At 40.8% G+C, this 17,849-nt stretch overlaps 1 protein-coding gene across 2 annotated transcripts in view; it reads right to left on the reverse strand.

Moving 5' to 3' along the window:
* RSF1 (remodeling and spacing factor 1) overlaps positions 1–17,849 on the reverse strand; it is a 68,495-nt gene that overhangs the window by 49,432 nt on the left and 1,214 nt on the right. The window contains exon 1 of one of the 2 annotated variants that reach the window (XM_038136407.1): positions 12,028–12,714. The exons of the other annotated variant lie outside the window; for it this stretch is intronic. Coding sequence (XP_037992335.1) covers positions 12,028–12,058 — 31 coding nt within the window. The 5' untranslated portion in view covers positions 12,059–12,714. Of the gene's footprint in view, positions 1–12,027; positions 12,715–17,849 lie in introns of those variants that run through there. 2 annotated transcript variants of the gene reach the window in all.

A 17,849-nucleotide genomic window follows, 5' to 3' on the forward strand; every position in this document is an offset into this window, starting at 1 on the left:
CCATATCAAAGTAAACAAAATCACTGGAGAGCTGTTCTTCAGCAGCCCTTTAGCAGACAGAAGACAGCTAAATCTTTCACAGACCCCCTATTTCATTCTCTGGCTATTAAGTGCCTAGGAATGTTGGGGAGTTTTTAAGCTAATATATTATAAGGAACAGCAGAAAGGTTAACAAAAGCAGCACTGATGTTAGAAAAAAGCATAAAATTTAGCAAGAAAAGCACGCTGTACCATGCAGTGAAAAAGAATAGGAGGTAGAAGAAAAAAAAATTGCTTTGAAAACAATGCAGGAAAGAATAGCACAGAATCTATTTTAGAAACTGAAAATAGTCCAGGAAAGACAGCAAATGAAAGCCCAGTTCACTGACTCAAAAAATGTATTGAATAAAAAATGGGCTCCAATCCACAAACTTAGGACATATGAAGAGCAAGTAAGACAAATCAAGCTGTGGCAGCAATATGCAAACAAGCAGACTGCCCTCAAAAACAGGTACTGAAAACATTTGAAATTGTCACTGGTAGCCATTGTTGGCAGTTAACTCACATGCAGTGACAACACCGCACATTTCTACTGTCTAAAACCAAGTGCACTTGACTTGCTGATCCTTCATTTGGGCAGATGCAAACCCTGATTGAAACTGGTGGGACCACACCCCACGAAAGCGAAGACACTGCAGCACAGGTATCTTTCATTCTCGCTTCATTCTAGCTGATACAAGAGGAAACTAAAATTACTCCAGGATTCTCTTGCCTGCTGGTGCATCCCAGTCTCCAATACAACCAAGACTTTTAAACCGCAAACAGAAAATTCTCCTCATTTCCTTCCTTAGCCCTGGACTGTGTAATTACAATTCTCAAATAAAGTGTAGGTATGACAAAGGTGAAAATTGTAAAGATTACACTTTAGTAGTTAGTAGATGCTAATGTGCTCACGGCTCCTCACTCCAAGTACGCATCTCCATGGCTTCTGGATACACTGGGGTAAGTTCACTTCAGAGAAATTTCAATAGTTTGGGTTTTTCCCACTGGAAGAAGCAGGCAGAGATGAGCTGCAGTGGGTGGCACCAACATGCCCAGTTCAGGCACTGGGAGCCAGCCTTTGGAGCATGTTGCAGAATACGCTTGCCCATTCTGTTTGTGCTAGGCACAAAGCTGTCGTACAGAAAGCATAAGTGGAGTTAAGAGCCCTAACAAAAAGAACAAGCAGGTTGATCAAAGGGCTTGATCCAATTCTGCCATAAGAAATGCTAGAGAGGCACATATTCGGAAGCGCAACCCCTCTCCAGTAGAAAAAGGAGGATTTACATCCCAATGTTGGTCTGGACTTGTCGGAACTCAGAATGTCCTGCAGACATTCTCGGATGTTCCAGACCCAGGTCAAAAGCATCTGAGACCCTGGCATGCAGCCAGAAACCCCTGTGGCTTTGAATCTGACCCATGGAACAATTTACCAACTTTGCAGGAAGAACAAGAAGTCACAAAAGTTTAGATATTGTAGTAGAAGTAGTCACAAAGTGAAAGGAAGGATTTTTGAGTGCTGTACAGGGGGGTTTTAAGCCTTGTACGCAGGAGTCCAAGTTTTGTACATGGGGGTCAGGGGGTTCTAAGATGGAGGGATTTGGGTGTGCCTGTCCTCTTTCTTTCTCCTTCCTAACCTCCATGTCTTTGGTGATGTTGGCACTCACAGATTGGTTTAGAGTAGAAAGTCACCATTCAATATAGACAGTAGGTATTGGAGAAAAGGTATAAACATGTAGTACGTAATATATGATATAAAAGATGGCACCAGCCCCCTGGGAGGGCAGTGTGCCTTTGTCTGAGCTGCTGAACGGGCCACAGCAGTTCGGGAGAAGAATCTTTTAGATAACCAACAATAAACTACTTTGAGAACAGACAACAGAAGACTACTGAGTCTTTCTTTGAAGGCACGGGTTGGAAGAGGGACTTTTCCATCTTTCAGGGTCACCCCAATCCGGGGGCACTTGCTGGCCACTGCAGTCATGGAGGCTCACACTTGCAGAAAGGATGTAAGCAAAAGAAGTTGAGATGGCAATGTTCACCGTGCTCACCTTTTGATCTAACACTAAGAAGGTGCACAGCCATTGAAGTGGTAAAATTTAATTCAGTGTCTTCATTCACTCTCGGATGAAAATTACAACTCCCTCCTAGGAGGGTGGCCCAGACAGAAGGCAAGCAACTAGAAAAGAATTGCTATGAGTCTAACTCCTGTGAAAAGGAACCTGAATTTTCATTCCTACTTCAAACTTCTGGAATTTTACAGATATTTTGCCTTTCAAAATAGGAAAGGGCAGCAACATAGCAGTAGGATTCATCTAAGCACCTGACAGATATCTTCAAATGTAGATACTGACACCTGAGCTAATTCCATATAATCCTTTTACAAGCCACAGAGAGAAACACTTTCAGGAAGAGCCAGCCCATCCTGAAGTAAAACATCTTCTTTAGAGCTCTGCTAAATACACTTGAAGAAATTAATTCTGTTATAGAGTGTCTGGCAACTTTTTCCAGTGAAAACCACCTTTTCCAGTGGACAAAGATCCTAAAGATACAGCAGTATTATCAGGTACTGGGGGTGGGCACATCTTGTTCTTAAACCCTTCTCTAAGCCCTTACGCTCCCCATTAAACAGAGAATTACCACTGCAGATCTGACTCTAGCTCCTACACTTTATCTGTGCACAAACACTTCCAGCAGACAAAGTCAAATGTCTAAGCATGGCAGCATTTAACTTCACATGAAAGCTTATATCCTGCTATGTTAAACTAAAAGCATCCTCAGTGCAGTGAACTAAGTGAAGTGTTTAGTACACATGAGCATAGAGTTGTAGACATCAGTAGTTAAGAAGCTTTATTTAGCTTTATTCCTATAATGAACATAACAAGCTGCTTTTAACACTTTCTGTTAGAGGATAAATTGAATAAAAGTCCTTTTTCCCTCCACTAAATGAAAAGAACTAAATGCATTTTAATCCCTTACTCTGTTTTGTTACTAGAAACATCCCTCTGGTGTCAATTTTGCCACATTTCTCAGGTACTGTCCAAGTGTGAATATTAACAGCATTAACAGAGGGAGGATGTTGATTATACCACAAAATCACTATCTCCCACATCTCTCACTTGAATAAAAAGGCAATATTAAAAAACTCAGGTTGAATAAAACCCACTTTTCTAAAGTAAGTTTCATTACCAAGGTTACAATTCCTCAATCTTCTCTTCAGATGGAAAAACCCAACCAACAAAAAAAACCAAGACTAAGCCCCACAACACCAAAGAATCCCAAATATTTATCCACTTCCATGCATCTACTACAAGGACATTTCTGTCCTTTTTCATATTTAATTTTAGAAATAGTAGGTTTTTTTCTCTAGTCACTGGTGATCCAACCTGTATTTCAAATAAAACTCATTTATATGCAGGGATTCACCATTTTATCTTTCATTTTCCAACAATTTTACTGAACCATAGCAACAGCTAAATATTTCTTTGTAGTTTGACAGTAGCTGTCAAATACTGCATACATCTTTTTTTTGAAAACCTAGTCTTACAAACCATTATTTCTTTCATAATATTTTTTTATTTACTGGACCCTAAAGAAGTACAAGAAAAAAACTACAGTGCAAAGACACACATTTTTTGCTTTTCAAAACATCCGACAGCAACGAACTGGTGCAGAAACATTTGAGTACTACTCAGTAAGCATTTGGTATTTGACAGGCAGCAGCATTATGTGAGCATGAGGTTTTTTTAAGGATCAGGATAAGCAAACTTTGAAGGTGAAGCCAACGCAAGACATTTTGCAATGCAGAACACGCTTCCCTGTCAGCTGGAAGTAAGTAACTGCTTGCTTGTCTGCTCTAAGGTAATATCAGTTCATTAATCTATCAGCAGTGCAAGTGAAATTTTAAAATAATTTATAAAAATATCAGATATCCAAAATGAGATGCACTATATCTCAGAGACTTGGGCAAAATAATCATAACAGAGGAACATTTCTAGCAGCTGACAAAGATTTCTGTGAAAGGTAGCAGTCACATGGCTGGATGAAAGTCATTCTACAGCTGAATTCATGAACCCAAACAAAGAATTCTACAACTTTAACCCAATTAGCACAGAATTTGAGGGTTCTTTTAAATCATTTCAAAATTAGTAGCAACTTTTTGTCCATTATGTCTAATGAAACCCAGGAAGCATGTAAGAATAGAAATTTAAGCAGCAGAATTGTCCAAGACAGTTGTCTGACAAAGTGCTAGTAGTACATAAAGTAGTACACAGTGTGATTTTCACCAACTTCCTTAAGTCTAGATCTAAAATAAAGACTGCTCTAGACTTAAAGCAAACCACTTATGTCCTCTGGAGAGCTGGTAACTGAATCATGCACAAAGTGAAGACTCACAGAAGCTTCATTCCTTGAAACACCCAACTGTTAGGTATGAATTTCTATGAGCAAACTCGTGTTTTGACCTGTCAACACTATTAAAATATCTACCCCTGTTAACATAATTCCTTTAATTGCAAGAAATGGTTGTAACTGTGGGGCTGCTGCAGCTTCCCAGGGGAGCCAAGACTGTTACCTTCAGGGTCGACATGATCTTCTGTCTGTCCAGGCAGCCTCAAAGCCTCAGACCCCTTTGCCAGACTGGCAGCACTGTTGCCTCTGAGTAACTCAGGCTCAGCTGCCATCAGCCACCTCTTACACAACTTTTAATCTGAACTAGAAAGTATGACAAAGGTAACAGCCTGGAGGGACACTGGATTTGTAGCTACCATTCCCATAATCCCTGCCATCACTCAGTCCTCATGTCTGAGGATACAAACCCTCCAACCTACACAACCACAGGTAGATGCTATCAGGAACTGGGAAGAACCTGGGGGCTTGGGCTGCAGACAGATGGAAAGTGCCACAAAGTAACGCAAACACACACAAAGTAACCCAACAGTATCTGAAAGCATAAAATTTCTGCCATCAAATCCTTCCCTTCCCATGTAAGACAAAACAGACAGAAAGGAAGACAAACACACTGAACAGTAGGAACAGCTGAGCATGGCACTTGGAAAAGAAGAATTATGAGCCATGGTGCATATCACTCGATGTCATAGTGACCACCAGCTGCTGTTTCAAAATGTGTGTAAAGAAAACCCACAGCACATGTAACAAAATTACCTGCCCCTAGGTTAGCTTTAAATCACCTTTTCATAGAGCCTGGCTTAACACAAAAGAAACTTCGGGTCCTTAGTTTTATTTTAAAACATTTTCACTATAACTCAACATTCATCAATTCCTAAATATTTCTGGGCTCTGACCTCAATAATAATTTGCAGCAATCAGCTGCAATTACAGAATATGTGAAAGGCATCTAAATCTCAATAACTTTTGAGTTTCATTCAATGCACCGTTTTTCTGGTTTTACAATATAAAAGGAATGCAAAACTCTAGGAGCCTTGCTTTGAATACTTTTAAAAATGCCCTCTGATGTCAACAGTATAAGCTGTCATGTAGTCCTCCTCCCTCTGCGTTCCATGTTTTCTTCCAAGGTGGAGCTGCCACCGCTGAGCACTAAAATCAAGACAGAGGCAAACAACAAAACAAGAGGTAGATACACATACTCAAAATAACATATACACCAAGTTTTAGTATGATTCTCTGCCCACTCCTCATGCTGTCTGTTATTTTGTTAATTTTAAAACTCCATGTCCATGTTAATAGGCATACTTTCCTGAATTACCACAATACTACCTAGAGTATTTTGTTGAGCTAACAGCTAATTTTAAATATGCTGGGATGTATTTGTTATAAACGTTTTCCTTTATGATATATACTTACAACTCTCCTTCATTTGCAGTTTTGTTGCCCATTGGTAATACTATTTTATTGACAGCAGTGTTACCCCTTAGGCTGATCTTTTTAAAAATAACCTTGATCTTTTTAAAAATAACTCATGTCCTTCTGGTTTCTTGGCAAATGAGACTAATTGCCCATGCTATAAAAAAAAAAAATTAAAATAAATTAGTAATTCTATTTTATTTATACTACAGTATATAATAGTATATATAGAGAGCAATAAAAATAATCTATTTTTCTAACCAACTTCCTGTTATTTAATCAGTTTAAGGTTTATGATGGTGCTTTCCCTCTGGACACTGACTCACATTCAGTGGTTGGAATGGCTGGAGTGATGCACCTCCTCATGTTCTGCCAGCCTTCTGCCAGCCTTCTGCCAGGTAGGGTTGTCAGGCCTGGACAGAAAGCAAAGCCCCTCCACAGCAAGAACACAGACCACTGGTAACATCAGTTTGCATTAACATGCTGGGTTGTAGACTGCAAAGGCTAAAAACATTCTCCATGCCTCACCTGATTCCTCCTGCCACAAAGAATAACGTCAAAGAAAGGGCTGGGCATGAGAGTTACTATCTGGGTCATGCCACATAAGGTTGCTCTGGAACGCCAAGTCAACCACCTTAATCAGTGACCTCTTTAAAAAGACTGCATCTATATGTAAGCATATGTCAAACAGGAGCCATCTATCTTTGCTTCAGAAGAATTATCCATGGTTTTAAAAGAAAACAGCAGAATATTTCTCTCTGGAGAACGACTACTACAACTATTAGAACTATGAAATTATGATTTCATGAACTTTATGAAAACTAGATGTAAAAGCTCCTTGCTTTTGATTTCCTAAATCTTTGCTGAAGTGTTTAAAACATGCTAGTCACTCTGGTTTCCATTTTTTTACTCAAATACACACATGTATTTTTTTTTACCAGCTATACTGCTAAACTTTTTCAGAAAGCCAAGATAATATCTAATTCACGCAACTGAGCGTGCTTCCACATTATTAACCGCGTTCTACATAATTTCCTAGTATGTCAGTTTTACCATATTTCATCATTATTGCCAGAAAGGCAATAGAACCAAGATATCACAAATTAGTCTAATAATGACACCTTATGCAAAGAGGTTATTTAAGTTCTCAGTAATTACTTATTTTAATCATTGCATTGTGGCTGATGATTTTAGCCATCCACGTCTCCTAGATTTTTCTTCTTTTTACGTAGGACACTTTTCTGTCACATGTTCTGCAAATTCCTCTTGGGCTTTTTAGCTTCATTCTTTCTACTGCTAGCTATGAATACGTTCTCCTGGATTTCAGCAGGGTTAGATTTCCACCTTTCAAACAATTTCTACTCAGCAGACAAACCAACCCTTAGCCCTTAGGCTTATCCTCACCATCCTACTCCCATTTGTCCCAACTGCGTTCAGAGACATCTACTAGCTTTGTGAGCATGCTCCATCATCTAGGACATAGCGCTTTTATTCCTTGATTTAGAGCTACTCCTTCTGGTCTCCCTTTATTAAGGTCAGTCTTCCAAAAGCTCCCTTGTTTCTTACCTGCTGCTAAACTTTCTTAACCTTTATACACAGTGTTAACATGTTATTAGGAGGTCAGCTAATGCTGTCTGCTACAGATTTTGTATAATCTTAGATATACAGTTTAAGGGATCATTTTGCCAGTTAATGGAAGTGTCTTTTGTAAAGCAGGGCATTCACATGGCCACTTTATGCCAGCTTAAACTGGTTCCCTCTTAACTACCACCTCCAGGCAATACCGGGAGGGGGGGTAAGTGTTCCTTTTTGTTGTTGTTGCACCCATCACACACCTCTCCACCTTGGATGCTGGATTGCAATATATTGTTGATAACTACAAGAACACCACACTGGAGGCTCTGGGATCAAACTAAAATTTCATCACTTTATCATTCACTAATTAATACAGCTTTTGTGAACCATCGCAGTTTGTTCTCAGGAGGAAACCTTTATAATCCTGGTAGTCATTAATACTAAAAGGCAATAAATGTGCCTTGGCACTGGTGCTCCTAGATAGTTGCAGATGAGTTGGAAAATAGCCAGGGCAGTACCAGAGGGACACTGAGTAGACTAGGAAATAAAGTGTTTACTTACACACAAACCTAAACAACCAGCTTTATTCAGTATACTACTGGTTCAGGACAACTGTTAGGATAGAAAAATGGTATAGCCCCAGACAACCAAAAAGACCAGGCAGAGCTTCATGCTGAGAAGTCCCATTTCCCTGGAGAAGAGGATTTTTGACATCAGAGTAGGTAAGGTCCAATTTGCTTCAAATATCTTAATATCAAATATTTCCATTCTTCAAAAATCAATCAAGCCTGTGAGTTCAAGAGTATAAGCAGCATTTTTCTCTGAAGTACTAAAAGACCTACATTATCATAATGGAAAGAAACTGAATACTAAAGCAGAGCTGCTGAAACACAAGAATCTTGAAAAAATAGGCCTCCTCTCACTTAAGAAAATTGTTTTCCCCAGACCACTAGACATCAACACGGTCACAATTTCTACAGTAGTTCTCAGAAATTCTCTGCTACTTGAGCTTTAAGAGCTTTATTTAGCTCTTGGAGAACAGATGAGAGACTGACAAATGCTAGAGGCTACTAATACCTGTTAATGCTAAAATGTTAGTTGAGTTTTATAGATGAGTTGAAGCAAAGGAAAGTTCATTGATTGGGAGAAAAAATGGAAGAGGAGAAAAGGTAATGAAATAGGGTAGAAAGATCAGCTTAGTGTAATGGACTGCCACAGAACTTGCTATTCCACAACTGGAACACTATACTCTTACTGCAAGGCTGGAGGACGTAAAAAAATATACACACCTTTTACAAGTTTTATCATTTCTCAATAGCTTAAACATTTTACTGAACTCAAGAAACATCAACAGCCAACCATCAAACACTGCTGCACTGCTGTGCCCCATCACCAATGCTCAGGTAGGGAGTAATGAAGAGCCTGCAGCACACTGGGAAGGTGCTCCACAGCACTACAGCCCACACAGGCAGCCTGGCAGCTCCTCCACCACAGGATGGGTGATCCCTGCAGTGAGCACTGCATTCCCAGTGCACACTGCCTGCATCAGGAGATACTCCTGGAATGCAACTTCAGCTCTCTTGCCAGCCATACTCCTGCTTTTCCTCCCAGAGGAGCACAACAGAGATTGTCTTGCAAGGATACCAGAGGACGCTTGTTCCAACAATGGCAGATAACACAGTCCTGAATACCTCCCTCGGCTCCCAGCTGCCATGAACGTGGAGGAACACAGCTGTACCAAGAAGCATTGTATGGCCCAGAGAGAGACCTTGATATTAAATGGGTTCTTCCAAAGAACTGCAAGACAACTGGCTTTGAGACAGCAGTGAGCACATAACCTGATGGAGAATGCTGTGGCTATCTATTCATCATCTTCCCATCATCTGCCCCTTCTTGACAGTTCGGTAGCTCCTGTCCTCTGCTTCACCCCACACAAAAGAGTTCTTCCTGTCATTGTGATCAGGAGTAGTCAGCAGACTCATTAAATCATGCTTGACCAACACAATTGGCTTCTACAATGAAACAGCTAACTAGATGGATGAGGGGAAAGCAGTGGATATTGTGAACCATGACTTAAGCAAAGGATTTTGACACTGTCTCTCACAACATTCTCATAGACAAATTCAGGAAGTGTGGAGTGGATGAGTAGACAGCGGGGTGGAACAGCAGATCCCAAAGGGTCATAGTCAGCAACACAGGGTCTAGTTGGAGGCCTGTCACTAGCAGTGTCCCTCAGGGTTCTATACTGAGCCCAGTATTTTTTAACTTATCCATCAATGACTTGGATGAAGGGACAGATTACTCTGCAGCAAGTTCACACAAAGCCGAGAGGAGTGGCCAACACCGCAGAGGGCTGTGCGGCCCTTCAGAAGGACCTTGACACTTTGGAGAGATGGGCAGAGAGGAACTTTTGAAATCCAGCAAGGGCAGATGCAGGGTGCTACACCTGGGAAAAAATAAACTCACAGAGCAGCACAGGCTGGGGGCTGACCTGCTGGAAAGCAGCTCTGCTTCTTCCAGAGAAGAACCCAGGGGTGCTGGTGGACAACAAGGTGTCCATGAGGCAGCAGTGCCCCTGTTGCTAAAAAGGCCAATGGTAACCTGGGATGCCTTAGGGAAAGCACTGACAGCAGGGGAGGGAGGTGATCCTGCCCCTCCACTCAGACCTGGTAAGGCCATGTCTGGAGTTCTGGGCTCCCCAGTACAAGAGAGACATGGAGCTCCTGGAGCAGGTCCAGTGGAGGACGATGAAAATTATTAAGGGACTGCAGTCTCTCTTAGAAAGAAAGGTTGAGGCCTGTTCAGCCCCGAGAAGAGAGGGCTGAGAGGGGATCTCACCCATGTACGTAAGTATCTAAAGGGAGGGTGCCAAGAAGACAGATCCAGGCTCTCCTCAGTGGTGCCAAGCACTAGGACATAAGGCAATAGGCAGAAACAGATGCACAGGAAGTTCCACCTGATTATGAGAAAGAACTTCTTTACTGTATGGATGACCATGCACTAGAACAGGCTGCCCTGACGAGGTTGTGGAGCTTTCTGCTGGAGTTATTCAGGAACTGTCTGGATGCAATCCTGTGCAATGTGCTCTAGGATGACCCTGATTGAGCACAGAAGTTGGACCACACGACCCACTGTTTTCCCTTCCAATCTGACCTGTTCTGTGATTCTGTAATCTAAATGTCAGGTTTGGGATGAGCTCAGAAGTGCATGTACCAAGCAGTGGGCACTAATAATTGTAATGTCTATCAGCTAACTGTTCTTACACTACACAATACAGCTTGAAGTAATCCCAAACAAGAGAAAAGAAGTTCATGGTAAGTGCTGAAAACTCAGGAAGACCCTGAGCTACAAAGATGGGTGCAGCGAGAATATTCTGAGAAACTTTTAGAGCTTCTGCAAACCTCTAAAGTTGGCCAAGGCAAAGTGCTGATGTATTGCTGGCTAAAACATAACTTCCACTTTACATGTCATAATGGAGTCACACACAACTCACTTTGATGTTTATGAAGTTCCCCAATACAAATGTACTACAGTACAGCACTGCCATGGAGCTTCTTTCACTGAACACCATCTCAGAGCGGCCACAAGAATTTCCACCAATATTCCTGGTAGAATATTCACTTGTCCTGAATAAGACTCTGACTTGGAAGTAATATCAGAAGCTTTTCCTCTAGCTCTGTACCATCCAAACTGTGTTGGAATTCAATAAAGCCACCTACTGAAAACATACCACTCTTCCTTGATGGAGACACATGCTCCAACAGAATCTGCATAATCCCTAGGAAGGCTGGGCTTTGTGAGGGGGCCTTAGATGCTCTGTAGCTCATCTGTGCCTGAAGAGCAGAGTCCCAGGCTCCTTTTTTCCACTCCATATGGCGTTCTGCCATCTCCTTCAGATGGGCAGTGCTACTGGCAAGAGACTGAACTGCTTCTCTCACCAGAAGCACAGTGTTTTCCTGGCTTCTACGCTGGAGAACTGTAGAGATGTGGGGTCTACCTAAAACTCCATTAACAGCATAAATACGAAAGCACACCGGGATGAACTGAAATGCCAGTTCAACACATATAAAGGTGTGAAGTCTCCCCATGGAAAAACTAACAAAATAGGAATAGTTATGACATAACTATTTCCAAGGTAAACTTCACTCCTTAACTGAATGATCAAAAAGCATGTGTAAATGTGGCACATTGACCTTAACATCAGATTAATCTACACTGACTGACGTGTAGACCAGACACGTTTATTCTGCATTAGAGACTTATTTGCCATGAAGTTGGTACAAGAATGATCTTGCTACTTACTTTCTCCAGATTTAACCCTGTTGTGCTGTTTGAGGATATCATCTCCAGGCCACTGGAGTCTACCTTCAACAAGTTATTTAATTTGGTGTCTAGGAATATGAGCGTAGAGTCTCCATCACAGTAAAAAATGAAACAAGCACAGAAGAAATACACAAGTTCTGAAGTTCACTAGCTACGTTTTATTCTCCTGTAGTTAGCTGCTAAGTTAAAAATGCAGCATTTTACTAACAGGTGGTGGATTAATGGCTTTGACATAAATGTTTTGGTTCAGTCCCTAGATGCAGCAGGAAGGCATGATCATATACTTACATTCCACAAACACAGTCAGGTCAGCCTGCATAAAGGTGATAACTACTTGACTGATTCAGAAGAGCAGTTAAAATTTCTTATTCACAGGGTGTGAAAATACATGAACACTCAGGCCTGCAGAGCAGATGAAAAGCATTACCTCCTGATACAGTTTAGGGCAGAAGAAAGCTTCTATATCAATATAGCCACACACTTATTGAGGAAGACGCAGCAATATACAATGTGAGAATAAATTCCACCCACCCAGCACTACAGACATTACAAACATTGTATGTCAGAACTTGGCCATTTACATAAGAGGACACCACATGAATTAATCTTTCTTCACTGCAACCAGGTAATAAATCTTTTGTACAATATCAATTATTCAATTTAAAGTGAAGCAATGTTTGACAGTACTTCCATATCACATTTATCACCTACTTTTAATACTAACCAATCATCTGTGGAAATTACAAGTTACTGCAACGTATCACAACTTTACCTAAGAGTCACATCAAACTGTGTAACTTCTGATCAATAGTACACAAACACGCTTGATTATCAAACATTAAATACAAGAAAAAAATCAATCACATTAACAGAACACCATTTCACTACCTTTATCATTGGGAACACAGGTAATCTTGAGCTTGAAAGTCTGTCAAGCTCCTTGTCATTAGATAGAGTTGCCTTTGCTTGTTATATTAAACAGCTACAAAGTTTCAGGTATCTTTCTCCTATATATATATATATATATATATATATATATATATTCAACAGCAGTTTTAAGTCAACGTTAATAGTTAACTTCTTCAGAGAATGGTTAAGAACCATTGAGCTTAACACTCTATTGCTTTCCAGAGGTATTGGAATGACAATAAAAAAACACAGACATAACCTACTGAAAACAAATTATTTCAATATCCAAATAAATTTAAGAAATGTTTTAGATGTCTAGCAGAATCAAGAAAAACACAGCACCTTATAAAATAGAACTTGCTGCTTTGGTAGTAAGTTCTGATAGCCCCAAAGACTTTTCTTTCAGGTCAACGATGTAGTAACAGGTACTGTCTATAAATGGTTTGCACAGATTTTCCATAAGCTGCCTGCCCTTAACCTAAGCACTCATTATAAAGACAGAAAAGGGGAGAAAAGATACAGAAAAATGAACCTCCTACCAGGCACTTGCACCTCACCATGCCTTTCTTTAAATCATTTAAACCCTGGTCAACATGTGCAGAGCGGTTTTATTACAACACTCCAAACAAACATAACACACTCATGCTGTAATTAAGCAACAATCTTCCAGGCTAGGTCAGTCTGTCAGGGTGACTGCCAAGAGTCAAAGGTGATAAAAAAGTCTGAGCTGCAGCGAGAGTATGGAAGAGTGCTTCAGATTGGAAATCCACACAAAACTCACTTGCTATTTTCAAGACCACCCTTAGCAGGGTCTTCACCAACAAGATTGTGATGCAATTTTACTGAAAGAACACACAAAGCATGTGTACTTGGGACCATTTAAATGAAGAACAAATCAAACGCCACACTGCTAAGAAAAGCCTGCAAAAATCAATGAGCTAATGCAGCCTAGCACACTTCGGAAGATGCCATTCACCTCTGGGAGAGGTTCTCCCATTCACTCACTAGGGAACCTGGCAAACCAGCGAGTGTTTTGCGTAGTCATGTGTAAAATTAGATTTCTGTTGTGCGAGCTAACATTCTACTAATATTTTCATTCACAAGAGACCAAGTGCTTAATTAACATTTATACCGATTCTCAAGCTATTTACCGACACAAAGGAGGTGATGACTTGATAGCATGGTTCCTTAAACACAGCCCTAAATATAAATACAGTTTTTGCTCCCCTCTACCACATTTTTTACTATTCAAATTTGCAACTTCTACTGCAAATAATAACTGTCTCAAAAAAACCCCAACAACAAAAAAAAAAAAGACCCAAGGAAAAAAAACCAACTAAACAAAAAAATCCCAAGCAAACAAAAAAGCCACTACAGCATATGTTTGTAAGAACAAGGAGAACAAGTATTGCTCTCCTGTGATAATTTGTTCCAGTTTGCAGTTTTGCCTTTGGAAGCAAGCAGAGGCAAAGGAGATGCAGTACCACAGCACAATGCAGAATGATCTGTAGCATTACCTTAGTTTTGCATCTAAAAGTACAGCAATGCAGTTGTAATGACAGCTCTCAGCCACCAGAAGTTCCACCTAAAATCATATACTGGGTTCCTGTGGTGGACTTGGAGTTAATATTCTTCACAGTGGCTGGTATGGGGCTTTGTTTTGGATTTGTACTCAAAACAGTGTTGATCATCCTAGAATGGTTTGGGTTGAAAGGGGCCGTAAGGATCATCTAGTTCCAACCCCCGGCCATGGGCAGGGACTCCTCCCACCAGACCAGCTTACTCAGAGCCGCATCCAACCTGGCCTCGAACACTTCCAGGGAATGGAGCACTCACAGCTTCTCTGGGCAACCTGTGCCTGTGAACACCAAGTTGCTTTTGTAATTGCTGACCAGTGCTCACATAGAGCCAAAGCTTTTGCTGCTCCTCACAGACCCCAGCAGTGAGGGGGCTGGAGGTGTACAGGGAGCTGGGAAGGGACACAGGCAGAACAGCTGACCCCAAATGACCCAAGGGATATCCAGCCCATATGGTGCCATGATCAGCATGTAAAGCTGGGGCTAGAAGAAAGACTAGAACATCGGTAACCATGGCATTTGTCTTCCCAAGCCACCCTTACACGTGATGGAGCCCTGCTGTCCTGGAGGGCTGCCTGCCCATGGCAAGTGGTGAACAAATTCCTCATTTTGCTTTCCCTAATAAACTGCCTGTCTCAACCCACTGGTTTGGTCACTCACCCTTCCGATTCTCTCCCCCATCCCACCAGGGGACAGTGAGTGAGTGGCTGCACAGGGCTGAGCTTCCAACTAGGGTTAAATCACAGCAGTTGCTTTTTAATAAACCCTACAAAAACCAATTTACTTCTGGAGGCATATCAACTAGCAAATTTTGTGAGTTAACACTGTCACCATCTTGACAGACACTCAACTTTACTTCTTCCTAAGACATTCAAGACTGTCAAAACTGCAACCCTAGTCACAACATTGTACTTAAAGCAAGAATAAGCACCCATAAAGGCAAGATAATTATTCTTCATAAAATAAAATCTTCACCAGATAACTATAGTTCATATTACTTTATTTGAATGGTTGCAACTTTTAAATGAGCCACCAGCCAGAAAAATTAAGCTATTTTATCACAGAGCTTTTATAAGTAGCAGACTATTTCCAGATCTATCAGTTTATCCCACTACTCAATAGTGAGGGGTGAATCACCACCATACATTCTTACTTTCCCAATCAAGTATGTTTTACATTACCCACTAAATCCCAACCTGTGTACAGTTGGTTAAAGCACCTAACATGCTACTAATACAGGTTAATTTGATATCTCAATTAATCAGACTATTATTGAAAACTATTCATACCTGAGCACTGCTGTCCTTACTATTTGCCTTGAAATTCTCAGTTAAGGAGAAGTAATACAGTGAAGTTCAAGTGCTGTCTATGTAACAACAAAAATCCAAAAAGTCTCTAAGAAATAACTGATAGCTTCCTAGCTGTCAGCATCTGCTCAGCATCCCTTCCTGTATGGAAAGGTTATACCTTGCTGCCTTAGTAATGAGCAAGTACTCTGTTCTAATTGTTAACAGGAAAGAAAATATGACTATTATACAACTACTGAACAGCATCCAAACTTAAGCTCCTTGTTCTCCTTGGGGATCCTAATATAAAGGAAGTAACTTCTGCTGGCATCTCCCAAGAGTAACTCTTCAGACAAGACAATATAGGCCATGCTTAAAAAAAACCAAAAAAACCCCAAAAAACCCAAAAAAACCCCCACGTTTTTAAACTGCTGAGCATCAAAACATTTTTAAAGATAATTAAGGAAACCCTCAAACTACTGATTCCCTTACTTGACTGCAAAAGTAATACGAAGAGAAGTTACAAATAGGTTTTATGTCATAATTGAGATTTAAAACTTGCTTCAGTTTCCAAAAAATTCAGGAGAATGAACCCAGCACTTTGATTTCTTTAGATTTTATTATGTCACTGAAAATCCACTGTAAAGCAATGCTAGTATCAAAAGTGAAACTAACTGTACATTGCAAACTGAAATCAAAATCCTTTTGCATTCCAAGGAAAACTACATACCATTGTAAATTACAGATATTCAGCAATAGAAGAACCCCTTCAGTTCTCCATCAGTGTTCAGCAACTTAATGACTTGGACCCTTAAAAAACACCACCTTGAAGGCTACTTGAAGTAAAAATCATGTAGAGAAATCTAGTCACTGCAGCCATTTTCCCAAAAATGTTAAACACACCAGTAATAATGTGTACCACAGCCCAAGACCACAGACCAGGCCCTACAAGTTGGTTTCACCAAAGGAAAAGATATCCAAGACACCCGCCAACTATCAGACAAAACATCAAGAATTATCCAAGTTTGTTTTTCACAACTCCACACTTTTTATTTTAGAGATGAGAATTGCCTCTACAATTTCATCAGCTACACCAGGCACAGGCAAAGAACCCCAGTACTTCAGACATTACATTTTCAGAAGCTGCATCTGCTCCCATTTGGGGGGACTATGCTAAAGCAGGGAAGATAACCTCTCCCTTCCAAACAGGAAGGGCGATACAAAGAAAAGTTTAAACATTTGACAAATATCAAATCAACTCATTACGCAAGCTCCATAACACAAGTAATTTGAAATCTCTTTAGAAAAGAGTCATGCAGTAAACACCACCCTGCTGACAACCCCCATCATGCAATTAAAAATCATCAGAACTTATGGTGTTTGAGTTTTTTTTAAATAAAATGCATATTTTTAAAACACAGGCCACTATCTCACCCTTTCAGTTTAATGTATTTTGCAGTTCACACAACTAAATTACTCTTACATATCCACTCACTTTGTGTCACACAGTAAGAGCATTAAGTTTTCTTTGCAAACACCACTTTAAAATGACTGTTTTCACTAAAAATTCAAACTTTTAAATGTGTTGGTGGTTTTTATTAATAAATTTTGCAACAGTTTAACAAAACAACATATTTCTAAATGGTTTCTCAAAAACGAGACAGTCCTTTATATAACATAAGAGGTACAGGAGTGGTGGGGGAATTGAATATAAATATAAGTTTTCCACAAAGCTAACCCTGTTTTAAGAATTTTGTATATTTCAGCTGTCTCTTTCATATTGACAGACAACATGAGGAGGAAACGCATTAATCATATTTCATTCTGTTTTAACAGTGGCTGATGTGAATTCACAGACACGACACCTGCACTTAGCAAAATACAACTTCCTTCACATGAGGAAACACCCACACGCCGATTCAATCACATAACCACCCCCCCCCTTCCCCGGCCCAGACAGGGTGGGCTTGGTGGGGAAGGAGGCGAGAGCGAGCGCGTTTTGGGGAAAAAAGCAGGGGCTGTCGGACCAAAAGCAGCCCAGAGCCGGGCTTCTCCAGCAGCAGGAAGTTTCCAAGGGGCCTTGCCGAGCATGCGCCATGCGCTGCACGGGCTCCCTATGTGGCAAGAGTGCAGAGGCAACAACCAAACGAATAACAGAGACAAGAGATCAAGAGCAACAAGCTCCCTCCCCTCGGTATTCCTGCGGCCGCCTCCACACAGCTCTCCTTCCCCAGGCTGCTCTCTTGGCCCGGGCCCTCCCGCATCCATCGCGGGCAGCTGGGATTAGAGAGTCTGGCAACCAAACCTGCTACTGGAGAGGGAGGAGAGCAGAGCGAGA

This window comes from Motacilla alba, chromosome 1, assembly GCF_015832195.1.
Source record: "Motacilla alba alba isolate MOTALB_02 chromosome 1, Motacilla_alba_V1.0_pri, whole genome shotgun sequence".
In the NCBI taxonomy this organism is placed as follows: domain Eukaryota; kingdom Metazoa; phylum Chordata; class Aves; order Passeriformes; family Motacillidae; genus Motacilla; species Motacilla alba.